General features: G+C 37.5%; 2 protein-coding genes and 3 non-coding genes across 12 annotated transcripts; 1 reads left to right on the top strand and 4 right to left on the bottom strand.

Moving 5' to 3' along the window:
- Positions 1 to 954: 954 nt before the first annotated feature.
- LOC114467286 (neugrin-like) lies at positions 955 to 3908 on the bottom strand. The gene is made up of 3 exons (XM_028453460.1): positions 3686 to 3908; positions 3496 to 3606; positions 955 to 1925 (listed from the first exon to the last, which is right to left on the bottom strand). Exons 1-3 carry the CDS (start codon positions 3874 to 3876, stop codon positions 1352 to 1354), a joined length of 876 nt encoding a protein of 291 aa, XP_028309261.1. The 5' UTR covers positions 3877 to 3908; the 3' UTR covers positions 955 to 1351.
- A 1257-nt stretch (positions 3909 to 5165) lies between these two features.
- On the bottom strand, positions 5166 to 5237 carry trnaw-cca (transfer RNA tryptophan (anticodon CCA)). The gene has a single exon. It is a non-coding gene; the product is annotated as a tRNA-Trp (tRNA).
- A 461-nt stretch (positions 5238 to 5698) lies between these two features.
- Positions 5699 to 5770, bottom strand: trnaw-cca (transfer RNA tryptophan (anticodon CCA)). Its single transcript has one exon. It is a non-coding gene; the product is annotated as a tRNA-Trp (tRNA).
- A 234-nt stretch (positions 5771 to 6004) lies between these two features.
- Positions 6005 to 6076, bottom strand: trnaw-cca (transfer RNA tryptophan (anticodon CCA)). Its single transcript has one exon. It is a non-coding gene; the product is annotated as a tRNA-Trp (tRNA).
- A 187-nt stretch (positions 6077 to 6263) lies between these two features.
- Positions 6264 to 19259, top strand: LOC114467395 (nuclear transcription factor Y subunit alpha-like). 8 transcript variants are annotated; one of them, XM_028453643.1, is made up of 10 exons: positions 6264 to 6408; positions 7897 to 7977; positions 11484 to 11570; positions 12905 to 13051; positions 13763 to 13894; positions 14862 to 14964; positions 15070 to 15221; positions 16335 to 16508; positions 17343 to 17453; positions 18450 to 19259. In XM_028453643.1, the coding sequence occupies exons 2-10, from the start codon at positions 7900 to 7902 to the stop codon at positions 18519 to 18521; spliced, it is 1056 nt and encodes a 351-aa protein (XP_028309444.1). In that variant the 5' UTR covers positions 6264 to 6408; positions 7897 to 7899; the 3' UTR covers positions 18522 to 19259. The 8 variants fall into 8 exon arrangements, with proteins under 8 accessions (XP_028309444.1, XP_028309443.1, XP_028309442.1 ...); XM_028453642.1 differs by having other exon boundaries at positions 17340 to 17453; XM_028453641.1 differs by having other exon boundaries at positions 15070 to 15239; positions 18453 to 19259.
- The last annotated feature ends 1276 nt before the right edge of the window (positions 19260 to 20535 follow it).

The raw sequence follows: 20535 nt of genomic DNA, 5'->3' as shown, positions 1-20535 counted from the left end.
ATTTTTTTTGAGTTAATGTATTTTAAGGGCTACAAAAAATAACTCCAATTAGATAACCTTTAATCATGTCAGTCAACACATCCTAATTTATTGCAACATATCAAGCACGCATAAAGCTGACATGTTGGCAGTTACAATAATAAAGCTTTTTACACACACACACATAAAATCTCTATTTTCTTCCAGAATAGCCTTTTCATTAGTTATTATTACAAGGGATTTCAAACTTAAGGTTAGCCCCCGGTGCAGGAAAGTTGATGATCTGTAGAGGTTGCAGGAGGTGAAGTAGGAAGGTGGCAGAGTTATTGCACAATATGATTTATTTCTAGGTTAAATTTTTTTTTTAATTTTTTTTATCATATTATTTGAAGTTAATGTCATTAATCATCAACCCACTGTAAGAAATAACAATTCCTTATTTTAATATATTTTTGAAAACCATCACAAAGAGTCAAAGAGCCACATGAGGCTCCAGAGCCGCAGGTTGCAGACCCCTGTACTAGAGTAATTACTTGTATATAGAAATAAAACTGATTCAATTAGTAATATATGACAAAGCTCAAGGCTTTTATTTTATTCCCTTTTTTCTTTGGTTAACACAGCAACAAATGATGAAACTTTATTAAAAATCAACAACACAGAGAGTCATTGATAGTCACTTAAACTAATGACTTAGTGCAGTGGTTCCCAACCTTTTTCTTGTTGTGACCCCATTTTTATATCACACATTTCTGGAAACCCCTGGAGACTTTTTTCCCCTGTAAATTTTGTTTTTGATCACGTTTGTTATAAATGTAATACGCCATCGTGTTACAATTACAGACTAGCCAGTATTAGTGCACAAAGTGACAATACGCACTAGCTCAGATATTTATGAGCTTCCTTTCTCTTCCAGCACACTATTTCTGTTTCTGATATGTATTGTTTTTTTTTATTTAATTGTGCAAAATAAAATTTAATTCAACTCAACTTTATTTAGAGAGCTCATCAAGGCAGCCACAGCTGGCACAAAATGCTGTACACAATAAATACAAACAGCAAAACAATAAACTAAACTAAGTAAAACAAGAATAAAAACAGATGTAATTATCAAGCACAACAATGAATAGAGAAAAAAACACAGGACACTAAAACACGAGCAGAGTTTTGTGCAAAAATTAAAAAAAAATTGTAATAAAAATATTTTAAATGTAATTTGAGTAATTTATTTTATTTTATAATTATTAGAGATTTCAGGCAACCCCACATGAGACTTCATTTGACTTTCATCTGTCCAGATGTGTTGCTTCAGCTCACTCTGCAGGCAGACTGGAGAATTGCACCATCCTCCGGCCCTCCAGCAGTCCATCAGTCAGATGCTATAGAGAAGGTTCCCGTCAGAGTCAAAGAATTCATTCCCGACTTGCACTGGTGGAGTGACGTTCTCTACTCCTCTCAGCTCCTCCAGCTCCTCCTCTGTAAAAACACGTCCGTCCCAAACTTCCTCGTCCTCCTCTGATGGAACCACTTCCTCTGCTGAGTTTGCCCGTTTCAGATCTTCACCATGAGCGGGTGTAGAGCGCGCTGACACAGCCGTAACAGGAACAACACGCTTAACGACCAATCCTGAGCCTTTGCCCTGAGTCACCTGACTCTGATGAGGAGCCACTGGTACCAACGCTCCGTCTGTGCTGCCAGACTGGAGCACGGCTGTTGCTGCTGCACGATTCCCAGGAAGTGTCTCCCTGGGTTGGTGAGCTGCAGCACCTGCAGGAAGCTCATTCTGTCTGAGAAAAGCCATTACTTTAGAGTTCTGCTTCATCTTCCTCTCAGGGGGGGGGACGAACTTGCTGCCGAGGACTCTACGGATGACGTCAGGGTGGACAGAGAAACTTTCAGCCAGACGATGAACACTCCACTCCTGAGGCTGGTCCTGCTTTAGAAACCTACACAGAGAATACAGTGATATTAATACATAGGTCAAAGAGTCGCTATGAAAACAATCTACCACTACACCTCCTATTTGATGAATTCATCTGCCATTTTTATGGTCATTTCATTTTTAGTTTTCTTTAAATTGATATTGTTTAATAATCATTTAATTAGGTTGAAAAATATACTAATGGCCCTAAAAACAAACTATAACTATTTTCAGCTGAAGAGAATATGACCTTTATTCCGTGTCTTGTCCACTTTTCCCCCGTAGCTACTGTATCTCAGAACACAGGTAAATATTTACCATTAAGGTTGATATTAGGGCTGAACGATTTTGGAAAATAATCTAATAGCATTTTTTTTTCCTCAATATTGCAATTTTATATGCAATTATTGTTTCAAGTGCTTCTTGTCATGTATTTTTCAATGAACACAAGCAATAAATCAATCTGTTTCATAATAAACAATTGCAGATTTATTTCAACTTTAAATAAATATAAAATATACATTTTATAGCACAGATAACAACCATAAAGCAAAAAAATCTGTGGCTTTACCTCTTCAACATGTAAACATGTGGACTGCACTTCTTAAACACTCACTGAACTTAACAGGAAAGCTTACTAATATCTAGGGCTGTAGTCAACCAAGGAAATGGTTGGTCGACCAAAACTATGGCACATGTAGCGATTAGTCGAGCAAAAAAAACAACAAAACAAAATGAATGAGCAGAGGAGGACGAGGAGAAAAAAAAAGAGAGACAAATATTTTGTTTTGGCTTTTTGTGGTGCCGATTTGCTTCTAAACATAAACCATTTATGATATGAACCTTAATCAAGCTTTGACCAGAACCCGACAAAGCAAATCTGAAACCTACAGGTCCGACAGACATTAGGTATTTATATCAGAGCCCGACCTGAAACCGACAATTAAAACCTATTTTTCCCTCATACAAATGACATATTTACGTTTGTTTTCATGGTAAGCCTGCTTTTATTAATAAACTGTTGATGTCAACATCAGATCAGTGTACGGGGAAACAAACGCATGTCAGACACATGTGTGCAGTGTGCCTGTGGCACCAGAGACAGCAGTGGATCTATTTACATAATCCACTTATCAAATATAATCCATGTTCTTGTGGAGAAAAAAGGATTGATTTAATAGTGGATGCTTGTGTTTCAAGCCTGTCTTAATTTGTTCCCTCTCTGCTCTAGTGGCAGCACACTACGCTGACAGCTAAAGTGCAACACCTTTTTATTTATTTTTTCCGCAGCCAGCAGGCACTCACACAGTAGTAGTTGAGCAGACAGTGGTCACTGTCAGCGCTGACCGGCTGCCTGAGTGGGCGTGTCTTACTGCGTCAAAAGTAACGCCCATAATCATGGCATTTAAAAAAATAATAATAATAATTTCCTCCGAGTGGCAGCTCAGCAGAAAGCAGGGGTTTAGTTTCTCTAAATAGCATTTTAAAGTGTCTGTACTTTACTTTATTATTATTATTTTTCACTCCACTATATTTGAAAGACACATATTGTTTAATGATGGTATTAGAAAAGTGTCCATTGATGGATTCAGAACCTGATCTGTTCCATGGCCTCCCAGGTGAGTTTCCTCTGAGGAGCTCCTGGTGGAGTCATCTTCCTCCTCAGAATGTGGAACTTCACCGTCTTCTGCTTCCTATTGATCTCACTGACAAACACCAGTAAACACGTGTTTCACACACAGCACAGACGGTCAACGACTGAGTGTTTTACAATGAAATCCTTACTCAGCCAAAGCCTGGACTTTCTCTTCCACATCCTGGTCCTGAGGGTCTCCATCCTCCTGCACAAAGGACTGGACCCTGCGTGGACCACCTGTCCACGTACCGCTGCTGAACCTGGTGTTGAACACACAGCCATGTGAGGACAAGGAGAGACGCAGACAAGCAGAGAGTCTATGGAGCAGAGAGGACGCCATGTTTGACCAGCTCCGTGACACGTGACCAAAGCTTTTCCGGTAACAGTCGATGTTGATGTTGATGTTGTATTGACAGTGCTGCCACCTAGTGGACAGATAGACTACTGTTCTCTTTTTCTTTCTTTCTTTCTTTCTTTCTTTCTTTCTTTCTTTCTTTCTTTCTTTCTTTCTTTCTTTCTTTCTTTCTTTCTTTCTTTCTTTCTTTCTAAACATATTTTAAAATCATAGATCTATGCAGCGGTGAAGCAGTGATTTTAAAAGTGAGAGTGTTTTAAGGGTGGAACAACTGTCGACTCCCAATTTACTTTATTCAGTTAATATACTACAACCATGATAAAGCTATTATTAAGTCAGTGATACTCAACATGTGGCTCTTAATGTATTCATTTTATTATTATTACCCAACAAAAACATTAAAAGGGGGAAACCTTTTACCTTTTTCTTTGTCCATTTTGCAACCTTATTTTTTCCCCCTTTTTAGCCCCTTTTCAAACTTTTTAAATTTTTTTTAATTCTTTAAATTTTTTTAAAACATTTTTTTCAATTTATAGTTTCCTTTCACCAATACATATCGTTTTTTTCCCCTAATTTGTGTCCATTTTTGCAAGTTGTTTTTGACACTTTAATCATTTTTTTTTTGCCACTTTTTATCCAAATAAGCTCCCTTTTGTCCAATTAATAACACTTGTTTCATTTCCCCCCTACATTTTGCCTGTTTCTGTTCCACATTTTTGCCCTTTTTTTACTATTGTTTGACAAATTTGAGTTTTTATGAAAGCACGGGTGTCGCATCCCCCACGGGTGAGATGCACCCCTGGATCTATGCCTCATAGATAAATGAATCAAAAAGGTAGAAATTTCAAAAAAGAGTTCACAGTTGTATTGAGTGCAGCAAAGTCAATCCTGGTACCACTAAGTCTCTCTACCTTTAAATCAAGGTTAAAAACATTAAATAAACTAGAAAAGCACTCGGAGAGCGCAGACCTCTGCCAAGCAGCTCGAGCTCAGCTAACACGCTCCGGTCAAGGTAACATGGTAAACTCAGGATTACCATGACTGCGTAGGTAATAAACTCATGTAAAAACAATATATATATATATATATATATATATAATAATAATTTGATTCATGTCAATAAGATGACGAGGATTAAACTGGTCTTTTGATAATGTAATCAAAGTGTATATAAAACCTAAACATAGCACTGGATGTATTAGCAGTATTAATTTGTTGTCTATCCTTCACAGTTGCTGGTCAGCTGATCTGAATTGAGTGCCATTCCAAAATATTGACCCCGACGTGATTTGAACACGCAACCTTCTGATCTGGAGTCAGACGCGCTACCGTTGCGCCACGAAGTCATGTATAAATTTGTATAAAAATTAGGAATTATATTTATTTCTGAAAAAATACCATATCATGTGGCTGTTATGCATGTTAACAATTATTATTTTTTATTTTTTTTTCAAAAAAATGAGAATAAATTAAAATTGAAAAGAAGTTCTAATTCCCCACAAATTGGTTCTATTTCAGGTTCTTTGCTGATGATTCTAACAGCATGCATGTCAACAATTATACGACTTTTTTTTTTTATTATTATTTTTTATTAAAAACGAGAATAAATTGAAATTTAAAAGAACTTCTAATTCCCCCTCTATTTCAGGTTCTTCGCTGATGGCTTTTTCTTAAGAATGTTATATTTCTTGATGAGAGCTATGAAATGACTTACTCTTGGTATTGGCACAATATGAAATAAGTGACCCTCAAAACTTGGTTACCAACTGCCGTAGAAATACACAGAAGAAGAAGACCCTCAAAACATTGACCTCGACGTGATTTGAACACGCAACCTTCTGATCTGGAGTCAGACGCGCTACCGTTGCGCCACGAAGTCTTATGCAGTAGCAATAAAATTGTTTTTTTGATTTTACATACAAAAAAATACAATTAAGTGCACTTTGGCATTATTTATGTGTAAATGCACTGTTTATTGAGGGAAAGTATTGTATGACAACTTTGAAAGCGACTTACCCTTTAACTGTGATACGCGCTATGATATTACTATGTTGTGTTGTGGGCGATATATATATGAAGTTTAAATAAATGGTCATAAATCCACTCAAAACATTGACCTCGACGTGATTTGAACACGCAACCTTCTGATCTGGAGTCAGACGCGCTACCGTTGCGCCACGAAGTCTTTCAGATTAATTCTATTGATTTTACATATAAAAATATACAATGACGTCAACACAGAGTTTTCCTGTCCGAAGATACTCAGAGTTTGAACGTAACCTGTTTTCAGGAGAAAACCATCGTGTTATTGTTATATATATGGTGAAAACGCTGGTGTGACTGTTAGAAAGGTGTAAACAGTGACATCTGTCGGTTGGACTATCTAATTGCAGCCTGTCCCTCGTGCGTCTGGGCGTCGTTGTTTCATTTGCGCCATTTTGTGCGCTCACTTTGTTGATTGGGCTTGAGCGAGCTGTACTAGAGCCAATCAGAGGGAAACCGGACAGCAGAGACACGGTAAGGCAGCCCCGATTGAAGGCATTGGTTATTGTCAGCACGGATTGGTTTGTAATGGACCAACCACATTACTAACCCGGCTAAAAGAAAAAAACTGCTCAAATGTCCGTGCGGGTAGGCAGCGTTGTCCCGCTCGGGTATGCCTGCACGAGGCTCTTTGTTCTCGGTGTTTGCAGTGAGACCCGAACCCAGCGGGTCGATTAGCACAAGCTAACGGTTAGCGTTAGCCCAAAAGCAGCAGTATAAACACACGACCTGAGCCAAAAGCACCGTGGTTTACATCAACCAGCAGTCAATTACACCCAAAGTTCACATAAAGAGCAAATAATACAGAGTCTGTGCGAAGTTTATCATATATACGATGCTAACCGTTAGCTCATTAATGTACCTGTTAATACAAAAAGTATCAGAATGACATAGTTCCATATTACATAAACTCTACTGTTCAATTCAAGGTTGTAAGGATTAAATTAAAAAGTAACTAATGGTTGATGGTATATCATATATTGAGCACTGGTTCAAATCAATGACTCAATTTAATTTGATATCAAAACCAATAAGGCCATTTTACTGTATATAGTGGTCGTGGGCAATTCGATTCGATACCAAGTGAATACAGGGCCTCTATCGCCGATACCGATGCTTTTAAATATCTGTGGTTGATAATGTATAATCAAACTGTTGACCTATATTTAGGGGGTTATTTTTTTTATTAAAACCCACGACTGAGTTTAGGCTACTACATTATACTTAATTATTATGATGTATATTTTAGTTCAGAAACGATAGAACAGTAACAAAATCAATTTTCTCCTAACATTGTCGTGTTTTTTTTTTCTTCTTTAAAATAGACAAAGTGCAAAAAAAAAAAAATCATTAATCTAAATGTTTTTTCAGTAGAGTTGAGAAATGACAATATAAAAATATTATATTAATTCCAATGCTCTTATGGAATCGGCCCTGTGAAGTAATAATATAGTAAGTCTAGAACTTGTATGTAATCATTCAGTAATCATTCATTTTAAATTTCAGTAAATGTTTTTTGTTGTTATTTTTTATGTCTTATGTCACCTTTCTCACGGAGTTAGGTTGTTCTATAATAATATTTTTCTAGTGCAGGTTAAGAAAATAAAACTAGGGTATTGATCTTTTTTACACTGGTATCATCCAACACCTATACCGATATTGCTATTGATATTTTTTACTTGATCCGCTCGCCACTAATATATTGTGAAAACACAAGTTTCTTGCTAGTGTGATGGTCAAAAATTGGGATTAACACACTGGCAAACCTAAAATAGTACACATTTGTCAGTCTCATTGGATAGATTAGCTTCAACTACTAAAATGCTGTAAACAGATTATTTTATATCCAAATTCCTTTGAATTCACTCATTTGTTCTCTCTGGTAAAAGCAGGAAATGTTTTGAACATCTGCTGTTATTGCACTAAACTAATGCGTCTGTGTAAACGTTGGCTTTCTTTCAGGATATGGAGCAGTATACCACTGCCAGCACTACCACTGGGGAGCAGATAGTTGTGCAGACTCAGAATGGACAGATCCAGCAGGTGAGTTCACACCATCAGTTCTCTGAGGTGCAAACATTTTTTGGATATCTTATATTCGTTGTCACTTTGGGTCTCCTGTTTTTTTATTTAATGTTTGTTGAAATTAGTTGTCGTGTTTATGCATCAACGGCATCAACACACAGCCAAGTTTTTTAATGGACCTCCTTTATGTGTCTTCTGTTGCCACACTAACAATTAAAAACTCTCAGCATGTTTTTAAAAATGTGATATTAGTCATACAGTAACTGTCAATGCAGTTGAAAGATACTGTATTTTTTTAATATTGGCTTTAATTTTTTTTTTTTTTGAACCGTTATTCTTTTTATGAACCATTTCCCTGTGAACAAAAAGGCCTCTTCTGCAAATATCAATCAATAGTATTTAATTGTGTCAAATTTTGAGGACGTCAAAAACAGTTTTCCACAATAATTTTTTCTAAAAAGGAAAACATCACTCATTTGTTACTAGGGATGTAACGATTAATCGTAAGGCAGTTAAAAATCGATTCATAGGTATCACGGTTGATATCCACAAGTGTAGGCGGCGGGCGGAGTCTGCTAATACTTTCTTTCTGGCCGTCTTCTACTCTTAAATATATTAATAAATGATTCATTACCCCTTTAGCACCGAAAGAATATCTGTAATATTACTTGAATATCTGTAAAAGTTTTTCTATTAGCTCTGTCTGCTAGCATAGCTTTTCTTCTTCACTGCAAGATATCTGCATGCCAACCGACCACTGGGATACCAGCGCCCTCTGCTGGTTCAAACAAATATGACGTAATTCAGTCCAATCACGGTTTTTCCAATTGTTAAGGCACAAAATACATTTTCCGTTGCACTTTTAAAAGAAAAATAACTATTATGCAGTTTTGCATTGTTTATTATAGAACCAGAATTTAAATTAATAGGCTTCATTTTCATTTGTATTATTCCTTTATTTATTTCATTAAAGATTTATTGTTAGTTAAATTGCATTGTTTTAAATAGTTTATCAAGGAATTCTTTTGACAATGAAAAATAAAAGGAAAATAATACAGTATTCTCTAGTTTTTTTCCCAAAAAAAAAAAAATTGTCTACAGTCCCATTTTGTAAAATAAATTGTGAGAGAATCGTATCGTGAACCCAGTATTGTGAATCGAATCGTATCGGGAGTTGAGTGAATCATCCCTATTTGTTACTCACTTGTTTGATTCATCAAAGATGTAAGTTGTGACATAACTCAATAACTACTAAATATAAATGCAGATATTTACAGCAAGTTTTCTACTTTCTTTTGCACCATTGCTATAAACTATCCTAATGTCCTCCATCACTACAGCCACAAAACTTATGTTGTCGTTCTCTCTGAATCCTGCCTGACATCCACATCTGCAACATCCTCTGTCCAGTATACATGATCTACATCTGTTTCCTTCAGACTCAAACCATCTCAACTTCTCTCTGAGCTTTTCCTCTCAGGTTTTTTCTTGTTCGTCATGGTTATTTACAAAAAACAAAACCCTGAGCATCTTCATCTCTGACACCTACAGCTCATGTTTGAAGGGCTTCAAATCCAGCAGGTTTTACAATTGTCCAATAGTTTAGTAATTTTTCTCAGGAATCAATGGTTTACTGAATCTGAGCAGGCTTATTGATTAAGTTTTGATCAACTTCTTTTAATTACCCTAATTTAAATTTTCCTAGCTTCTGTAGCTCTGATCAGATGTTAGAATGTAACATTCTAATAACGTTGCTCCAACTGACTTTTATTTTGTAAACCGGAAGTTCCCATTGAAACGGTTGTAATTGAGGTAACTTGCTGACTGTGAACCTACAAGCACGGACAAAAGGCTGGAATAAAAATAACATAAAGACAAAACAGACTGAGTTATTCTTAGTTAGCCAGGCATAACAGTTCAAACTGAGCAGGTGAAGATGATTAAAGCTGATCACGTTCTCACGGAGCGACACTGCGCTACACAAAAAACGGACAGAGCTTTACAGGCATTCCATGATTCCGTCCTCGATTCTGTTTACTCAGATTTTCTAGGGCCCTACACACACATACACTCTGACCTTGTTGTCAGAGTGTACAGGTGGGTGCGTGGCCCTTTAACTGCTTGACCATTGTGCGGAGTGAGGGAGCGTGTGTGACCGGAGCAGATCGATTATAAGCTGTATGCCGTTTTTAATGATTGGCAAAGTAAACGTTACAGCTGTTAAATTAAACCGGAGTACCATACTCAATGACTGCTGTGAAGCAAAGGAGTTAACCCCAGAGCTGAGGATAGCTTCGGCCCCCGGAGAGAATACAGACATTACAGCCGATCACATTAATTGCATAAAATGCTAAATATCGGCCGATTCGATATAGCCGGTTATTTAAATAAAGGTCTAAAATGCAACATTGCCCGAGGAACCACAACCACACAAAAAAAACTGATATTTAACTTAAAAAGTAAAACACAACCTACATTTTTAAAATTTTTGGCGGTGAAAATTTGTGCAGTTTTTCTAGCTACAGTATGTTTGGGGCGTGTATAGCCACAAAATATGTCAATAACACAAACAGTCTCCTTTAAACATTAAGCTAAATAACAGTATCCTAATTTAAGTAATGATTATCATTTTTCTACATGTTTTATCAATATTTTTGCAATAAAGTTTCCACAAATAAACCAGTGAACCAGATAAAATCACTGCTTGATGCCATTAAAGCATCACCAGTTGTTACAATGACCAGTTGAAGTAATACACCCTCAGGTAAAATGCTTCCGGCCTGTGGTTGTCCTTCAGTTCTGGTATAAAAATTCCTTCCTTACTGTTTTTCTCTCCCCCTGAAGAACATAAACTTCTAAGGAAGTGTGTAGTGGTCCCACTTCTTGGAGTCTTAGGGTATTCTGATAGAAAAAGTAATGGCAGCATTGCTTCTTTAAAGTTAGTTCCGGTGCAATGAGTGAGCAGAAGAGCAAAAATAAGATCCAGCAGCTCCAGTAACACTAAGAAAAGCACTGCACTGACTTAGATCAAATAGTTTTAGGCCTAGTGTCCCAGCTCCATCACTCCAGACTCCAATGGAGTGTCATCTTGTATCTCTGCAGAAAGCCTTATAATGAGCTTCTCAGCAGTGTTGAAGCAGGAAAACATTTAAAAACCATCTGAATTTGTGGATTTGCAATACTTGGCATGGACAGCTCTGCTTTAAACCTTCACATTGAGTTAAAGCGCCTTCATTCCGTTACACGTCACTTTGCCTCTACAACTCCACCCTGTATGCACTCTCTCCTTCAACTCTTTTAAAGTACCATCCATCATTTTTTTCATAGTTCACCTCATGCATTTAAGGTCATTCAACCTTTTGATATTTTCGGACGTTGCAAATTCCATGGTGCTGAAATATAACTTATGTACAATTTTACTTGTAATTATATTGAACGTCAAACGGTCTGAGAATGGCAGTTGGTGCCATCTGATGTCCTGATGGTTCTATGTTTAAGCCTGTATTGTCCTGCCTTGCCCGTAGACACAGGGCACAGTGACAGCTGTGCAGCTGCAAACAGAATCGCCGGTGGTGACGGCCTCAGGCCAGCAGGTGCAGACACTCCAGGTAGTGGTGTCACCGCCGCCCTGTGTCAGTCCCATGATCGCCTGTACAGCTGACCAGTATGCATGTGAAACAAGGGCTGTTTTGTTTAATTTATTATTATTTTTTTATTGACCCATCTGTGTCATTTGGTTTTATTGTTATCATTCAGCATGTGAGAGCATGTTCTTCAGTACAGTGTGCTTATGCTGTCCTGGTTGTCAAAAGGCTTCTGTCTGAGTTGTGTTTGCATTTTAGTTTTAGCTTGAAAAGCCAGACACTTTCTCATGGATACATGATTCATGTGGATGTGAAATAACTGTTGCATCTTATCATGTAGTTTGATGTTTGTATAGGAATTGATGCTGGTTTATTTTTGCTGTCACACACTGACTGCTGTCTGGAGTTTTCATTTAAAGAAGTGAAGTCTTTGACTATATGTGTGCATAAATGCAGTATAATTTATTCATCCTAGTGCTGGGCAATATATCGAGATTCAAGATATCACCTATATCGATAAATTTATTATTATATAGCTGATTTTATATTCAAATAAGGATGTCCCGATACAACATTTTCACTTCCGATACGATACTGATATTGCAGCCTTGAGTATTGGCCGATACCGATTCGATAGGATATCAGCATGAATCATAAATTTTTTTATTACTTATTTTGTATTTTAAAATGTTAGAAAAGGCTTGATCAAGTGATGTTACTCAAACAGAACAATAGTCAACAATTCAAGTTCATTTCAGTTATATTTTACTGTCAATATATGGTGGGGACAAAAACTTTGTCGGAGTGCGTATGTCGGAGATTTTAGATGCAGTCCGATAAAATCCGATGATCGTTTTCTGGCTGATATCGGAACGATATCGATATCGGATCGGGACACCCCTACATTCAAATACTCCTTTTAGGAGTTGCTGCTTTCACTACTTTTCAGAACAGCATAAAAAGCACAGTTGGATGGATTGCTGAGCGCATCCTAACCCAGACCTTCTCCTAAACAAGCCACACTACAGCACTCACTCACACATTTAGATATGAATTTTGGTCCATATTGCCCAGCCCTAATTCATCCACAATAAAGGTGAGTTCATATCAAATTTGGGTGTAACTGACACTTTTCCTCTGAGATCACAGACAATCTAACAGATTGTAACCGTATAAAATGTAGAGCTTTTTTGTGGATAGTGATGGGGCACATCAAAAGATGAATTGAACGTGTTAATGTTGAATAAAACAGAAGACGTGACAGTGGGCCGTTGAATATTCTGTCGAGCCATCATTTACATTGAACCTGTGAGACACACTGTCATTTCTGCTGTAACAGCTTCCTGTGTGTGTCCTTGTAGGTCCAAGGACAGCCTTTGATGGTTCAGGTGAGTGGTGGGCAGCTCATCACGTCATCGGGACAACCTATAATGGTTCAGGCCATGTCGGGAGGTCAGGGACAGACCATAATGCAGGTCCCAGTCTCTGGAGCACAGGGTCTACAGCAGGTGAGACACAATACGTTGGAAACAACACTTTATTTTAAACCTGTTTTAAGTGAATTATTTTCACATATATTGGATGAATTGATGATGATAGCCCGCCCCCGTCCACTTATCTCATTTTCTGCTTCTGAAACCCATATCCATGCATTAATCCCATCCAGAATCGACTATTGCAAATAGAATCCTATTTGGCACATCATCCAGTCCTTAATAAACTTCAATACGTTCAAAACTCTGCTGCACGCCATCTCACCCATACCCAAAAACGCATCACCCCAGTCCTTCAAAATCCCCACTGACTCCCTGTCCGTTACCGTAACCATTCTCCTCACACATAAAGCCCTTAACCACCAGGTCCCCTCCTACCTCACGGCTCACCTACATCCTCAGCCTCCGTTCTTCTCAAGCCAACCTCCTATCTCCCCCTCTCAGAACCAAGCACTGAACCTAGGAGGACAGAGCCTTCTCCATAGCTGCCCCCTCCCTCTGGAACACACTCCCTGCGCACATTTAACGCTGTACCGACCTCCAACCTTCAAATCACTCATCAAAATTCACCTTTTTAAACTAGCTTTTAACTTATGATTGTTACGTTTTTTCTGTATTTACCTTTGTTGTTGTTTGTAATTGTTTTAACTGTAAGGTGTCTTTGAGTTTTTTCAAAGTGCTTATAAATAAAATGAATTATTTGAAAGTGCAGTCCTGTCTGTGCAGATCCAGCTTGTGCAGCCAGGTCAGATCCAGCTCCAAGGAGGCCAGACTCTCCAACTTCAGGGCCAGCAGGGCCAGCCCCAGCAAATCATAATCCAGCAGCCACAGGCGGCAATCACTGCAGGACAGAACCAGGTCTGACCAGTGAATGCACAAATCACTTGAGACATTTTAAAAAATGATTTATTTAAATGTGTTTTATTTGGTGGAATCACATTACTGCATGTATGACAATGTATTAGGTAATGTATTCACAGCAGACAGTGAGTGTTGCTTCACTTCATTGGCATCTTACTTCATTTATTCTTTGCATAAAATGTTGTATACATAAATCCTGTACATTTTTGGCTATGCTATAGTTCATTTGTTTATTTATTCATTGGATCCCCCATTAGCCTCCACCATGGTGGTTGGTAATCTCCCTTGGATCCATAAGAATAAAATAAAAAAAAAATCAAGATTCTAGTACATGTAAGAATTTCTACATTTGTATTACACCATCAAATAAATTGAAAAATAAATGATATATAATAATTGTTAAAAATATGATTTTAAAGCATTTTTAAATATGCTTAAAGTTGACATGTGTTTCAGGTCCCTATAGGCAATTTGTTCCACAAGCTTTAAAATAAATACAGATATTTGTAAATAGTTGGTATTAAGACGATTGGTGACTAAGTTGGAGTTTGAAGCAAGTCAAGTATTGTAAAAGTGGATATGATGGGAGTATTTGATCTTTTCTTGAAATAATCTCGGTTGGCCAGTTAAAACAATGTTTTTTATAAATATTAATCAATTATAATGCATTTTAATTTCAATGAGTGGCCATGACAATGTGCAGTGCATATCAGTGATAATGGTCCTGTAGGGACACCTCAAAGCTAGGTGAGCAGACTTGTTCTGGGCAACTTTAAGTCTACTTAAATCTGATTTAGTGGTTTCCGACCAGATTACTGAACAGTATTCAAGGTGAGGCAGCACAAGAGATTGTACCACTTGCTTCAAAGTTGGTGAACCTGATTCATGCCAAATGTGATCAAGTCTTTTGAGTGATGATAAATGTTTTTAAGAGGTAATAATTGTTGTCGGTGCCTTTGTACAGGGGCAGCAGATCAGTGTGCAGGGTCAGCAGGTGGCCCAGACGGCAGACGGGCAGACCATCGTCTACCAGCCTGTTAATGCAGACGGCACTGTGCTGCAGCAAGGTAACATTTACCGTCTGAGCTCAGCTTTTCTTTAGTGAGCTTAGAATGCTGGACCAAAGTTAAATATCATTCTGGCTCAGTTCTGAGACGGTTACTCTCTTGCAGGAATGATAACAATTCCTGCTGCCAGCTTGGCCGGAGCCCAGATCGTACAGGCAGGAGGTGCCACCACAAACACCACCAACAGCGGCCAAGGCACTGTGACCGTCACCCTGCCCGTCTCCGGAAACATGGTCAATGCAGGTGGAATGGTCATGGTAAGACCCTGTGCCGAGGTACCCAACATCTCATTCTTTTTTTTTTTTTGGTTACATTTTCACACCCACAAACGTCTAATAATGGAACAACCACAACCACTTTTTTCTTTTCTCCTTTTTTTCTTCTTCATTTCTTTTTCTGTCTAAATGCAATGTTCTGATCATCTTGGTGCTCATTATCATTGACATTTTTTTGGGTGTTTCTCAAATGCTTTAATTCCACCTCAAAAGCCCAGGCTGTTACACAGAAGTAATAAACCAGTGGGGTTTATAAGTGGGAGTTAGAGTGCTTATGCTGTTACTTGAACCAAAATGGTGTGTCCTACAAGTGCACAGCAAGCATAGTATTAAGTGGACATTTATTCAGTTTCTCACCATCATTGACACAAATGAATAGGGAGTTTGAAGGAACTCCCGTTTAACTAAAAGCTTTGTCAATATAAGATTTCCATTTGGGTTCCTGGAGGAGCCATTTTCAGTATAATTTAGATCAGCAATTCTCAACTTGTGGGTTGGGACCCAAAAGTGTTTTGCGGACACCTGGTCAAAAATAGATAAATACTGGCGTTTCTCTAATGTCTCTCATGTTGGACGTGTCTTTTATTTTGAAAGAAATGTTTATTTTGATAGGCATGCTATGAAATGCATGTTACACAGGAAAATATATTGATTTATGTTTTTTTAAAAAAGATCATCAGCTAGTATTGAAAAAACTAAATTTGGTTGGGTGGCTATTTAATGACCCTGGCAAAATGTGGGTTTCATGATGAGACCAGTTTAGAACTCGTGGTTTAGATGTCTGTCTCTGCTCCAACACACCAGAATAAAGTTAGTGTCCTCATGCATTTCTCCTGCATGCATGAGGACAAGCTATATTTTACAATCTGATCTGTTGGAGTGAGGAAGACGTCTGAAACATGCAGATTAGCAGCCCTCCACGACTGAAGTTTGGCCTGTGTGACGTGTAGTTTAATTTTGTAATTATCTAATAGTGCAGCCTATTAAGTGATTTGCACTGCAGTATTTCAATCATTATCTCTTTCCTTTGTAGTCTGTGCTGAAAGCCACACACACACTTAATGTTGTACACGTTTGTCATGTCTCATCTGTCAGATGGTACCTGGAGGAGGTGGAGTTCCCACAATGCAGCGTATCCCCCTTCCAGGAGCAGAAATGCTGGAGGAGGAGCCTCTTTACGTCAACGCCAAGCAGTACCATCGCATCCTAAAGCGAAGGCAGGCTCGAGCCAAGCTGGAGGCCGAGGGCAAGATTCCTAAAGAAAGGAGGGTATGGTCACTTATTTCAGTAGTAGTTGGCCATCGTCATTACCAAGAGCACCCACAAGAAACCATGAAACCATGGGGGAGAACATGCAAACTCTACATATAGGATTATTCTCCTTTTTTCTGAAATATAAATGACCTTTTAGTACTTAAACAGCTATAATTAAAGCTTTGCATGAAGTTAAGGGTTGTTTCATTTTTATCTTTTGCCGACATCTGATATGTTGATATTGTCCAACACAAAATGTCCGATATTAACCGATATATACTTCCTCTCTGAGCAGGTGAAAGTGATCATGTTTTCACAGAGCGCAGCAGCTGAGAAACACAAGAAACGAGCGGAGCTTCACAAACACTTTAAAGTTAAGCGGTAGCTGGTGGCTCCGTATTTTGGAGTGAGGGATGAGTTGTGTAGTTTTTTGGCAGTTTAGACGGTGTTTGAAGCGGCCATGAGTGCTCCCTAAAAAAAATTCCCCATGGAAAAAACATTCCTTGCCTCACGGTGACGGCGTTTCATCCTCATTCTGTCAATTTCCGTCTTCAACGGTTAATTCCGTTTTCATTGGTCATTTTGTCTTAGGGCCCTAAATAATCAACTTTCAACTTTAGTCGTTGAAAAAGTGCCAGATTTGTTTTTGATGTTTTTTCAAGCAACATCACATTGGTTTTTTCATTATCAGTGAAAAAACCAATACCAATGTCAACCGATATTGCATTTTATGGCCAATATCAGCTGATAATATCACCCATCACTGAGGAAGATAAAGTTAAGTTGGGTTAAAGTGGTAATGGTCCCAGATGCTTAGCATATGTTTTCTCTGTTAATTTTTCCCAGCAGAAATATCTACATGAGTCTCGTCATCGTCATGCGATGCAGCGCAAACGAGGAGATGGAGGACGTTTCTTCTCACCAAAGGAAAAAGAGGAAATGGCGCTGGCTTTAGCACAGGTGTGGAGCTCTGTTCTAAAATGATTACTAGTTATTTGCTCAGGCATGTGATGATTTAAACTAGGGGTGTAACGATTTGTTTTAGCAACAATTCGCTGTTGCAGATTCAATATCAAGGACGATATTAATTAACGATTCGATCTGAAATCGATTTAGTAACTTTTTTTTTCCATAATAATAATTCAACCAGTGTAAGTGAAATAAATACCTGTATACTGCATACAGTGCAGGTGAGCTTTCATAGATTCCTGTTGTTTCTTGTCAGGGAATCATCTATAAATTAATTGGGGACATAAACAAACAAGTAAACAACATTTTATGTCAAATGTATTCACATTTTATTTGAATTAAGTCCAACTAACACTTTAATTTAAATTAACGGGATGTTAACTTCTCAATACTCAATACTTTTTCAATAAAAATACATATTAGGTCTACCTAATTCTTCTGCTTGTTTTTTCAACATGAAAAATAATTGAATATTAACCGCAAAACCCACCTTTTCAAACTTGCTTTTCCTAAACCTTTCTATTTTTCTTTCTTTTGTTTTTTTTTTTGCAAATGAGATCTGTTCAGGTTAAATGAGCAGTGGTTAAACCTGCAGCTTTTAATTTTAACATGATAGTGAGCCTGAGGCAGCTTCTGCAGAGCTAATGCTAACGAGCTAATGCCGTAATGTCTTCATTATTAAAAACGCTTTTAAAACGCATCCATATAAAGTCTGCCGTGCTGAAATCCAATGCTTTATTTCCTTGTATCGATACAATCGATTGAGTATCTTTTAAAACAAATTTATATCAATTTTCATCCGGAAGGCCAAGTTGCCGAGCACAGATCAATGTAGTTGAATCATAGGAATCAAAATCGATTCATCGATCTAATGGATGAATCGTTACATCCTTATTTTAAATGGTTCATGTAAATTTAAATGTGTAACATGTGCTTTGTTGAGAATGTAAGCATGCTATCATCATTTTTTTCCCGTGGAATCTGCAGCAGCAGCAGCAACAGGAAGTCGGACAGGCAGCAGTAGACGAGACGGTGGCTACGATGATCCGTGTCTCATAGCACTTCAACAAACATGGCCCCTCTGCCTGAACTTGCCTCAACACTGAAGGACCCTCCACGTCGTATGCCCTCCTCTGCCCCCGCTTGCCCTGTCATCGTTCACCACACGTCCGTAGGGCCGCAGGGTTTCTACTCCAATGAGCTGGCCATGTAACGGCTGAGCTGGTGAATTGTTTTAGTGTTTTTCCATTTCAAATTGGACAACCCATTGATTTGTGTTGTTATTGTTTTGACACTGGTCATGGGTAACTAAGGCCTTTCACCTCTCACATAGAGGAATAGACATAAATCAAGCCATACTTGGTCTCACCTTCTTTGTTTGTGTCTCATTAGTGAGTGCTTTCCATATTCTTTAATGTCCCTTTATTCAGACACTTTGCGAAGCTGTTGTAAATTATGTATATGACGTCTCTTTTTGATGCATGCCTTGTGCAGGTAAACAAAACAAACTTCAACATTTATCCAATTGGGAACAATAGAAATTGTGGGAAACAAATGTGAACTGAAGTTGTTTTTTTTGTGTGTGTGGTTCTTTCAGGGCCTTTAGAATTTATTACATTTGTTGCATGATAAACAGATTTGTGTTGCACCAAAACACAATACAGCTTGTGTCATAGTTTCCTGATTGATCTTTTTTTCTTGTAGATATGTTTTTTAATCAGTATGATGCAATGATCTAGTGTTTTTATAACGAGAACAAATTTGGTTGAGAAGATCAAATACATTTTTATCTGGTGACTTGGTTTCCCCGACTGCTTCCTTTTTTGTTGTATTGTACATATTAAGTAATTCAGCCACTTGGTATTTGTGCTAGAGTTTGATCAATATGGGATTTTTATTTATGAGAAGCTGTTATTCGATATATAAAATAAGAACATTGATATACACAGGATATATACTGTACATCATGATATTTAAATGTTAGACTATGTGAGTATATCAGTCTGCAGGATCTTCACTTAAATTTCCCTGATTCTGGGAATTTGGATAAACTTTGTGGAATAATTTGAGGAAAATTTGCCAGATTTTGGAAAAAATTTAGAGTTCTTTGAGATTTAAAATAACTGCTGTCATTTGATAGAAGAATGGGAAAACTGAGCTCTGATATGCATTATAATTGAATTTTTGTATTTGGAGGTGCTGACATATCTACAACTGAATTAATTTACCAAATGTTTCATGTTTTACTATCATTTTGCTGTCTCCCCGGGCCTTGAGCTTGACACTTGCTGTACATGAACGCAAATTCTTATAATACCCAAAAAATGATTCAAGACAAAAAAGCAAAACACTATTAAACTAAAATAAGGAACTTTAATTATTAACACCGTCAACATAAATTCTGTAAAGCCACTGATAAATAAGAAAAGGGAAACTTGTGTAAACTATTTTCAGAAAACTAGGGATGCACAATATGAGAAATTTTCAGCTCATTTGGCAGGTTATCAATAAACACCTCTTATCATTAACAAACAAGCCAAATTTCATATTTGATACAGTGAACATATTAAGTTAACTTTAGGTCATTCGGTCCCCTAGGTGAATGAAAGAATAAAAGTCTATACACAGTGTGTACTAGTGTAAATATGGGTAGAATATTAGCAGGTATAATTACAGATTTTTAATATTAAATTAAGAGAAAACTTGTAAACAGTGTTTATTATACCTTTTTAAATTATTAAAAACTATAAAAAGCTAGTTGCCTGGCTGGAAAGCCGTCCCTGGAGTTGAATCCTTTTCAGGGTTGGGGTCATTTTTTTTTTTTTTAGTTACAATTATATTTTCAATTACGATTACAATGACCAGCATTTTTCCCCCCAATTACAAGCCTGAAATGAATAACCTAATAAAAGTTAACCTTCCTCTTTTGTTAATTTTCTTTTATGATAACGGGTCCTAAATCAGCTGTAAAATATGCTAAAAACAAATATACTTTCCTATCTATTGTTTACCTTTTTAGGCCTCCTAATAAATGAAAATATAGGTTTTAATATTATTGGTGTGGGCATCTGAG

This window comes from Gouania willdenowi, chromosome 7 (assembly GCF_900634775.1).
Source record: "Gouania willdenowi chromosome 7, fGouWil2.1, whole genome shotgun sequence".
Classification (NCBI taxonomy): Eukaryota; Metazoa; Chordata; class Actinopteri; order Blenniiformes; family Gobiesocidae; genus Gouania; species Gouania willdenowi.
The sequence above is the reverse complement of the archived record's forward strand: the minus strand, read 5'-3'. Positions and strand labels throughout refer to the sequence as shown.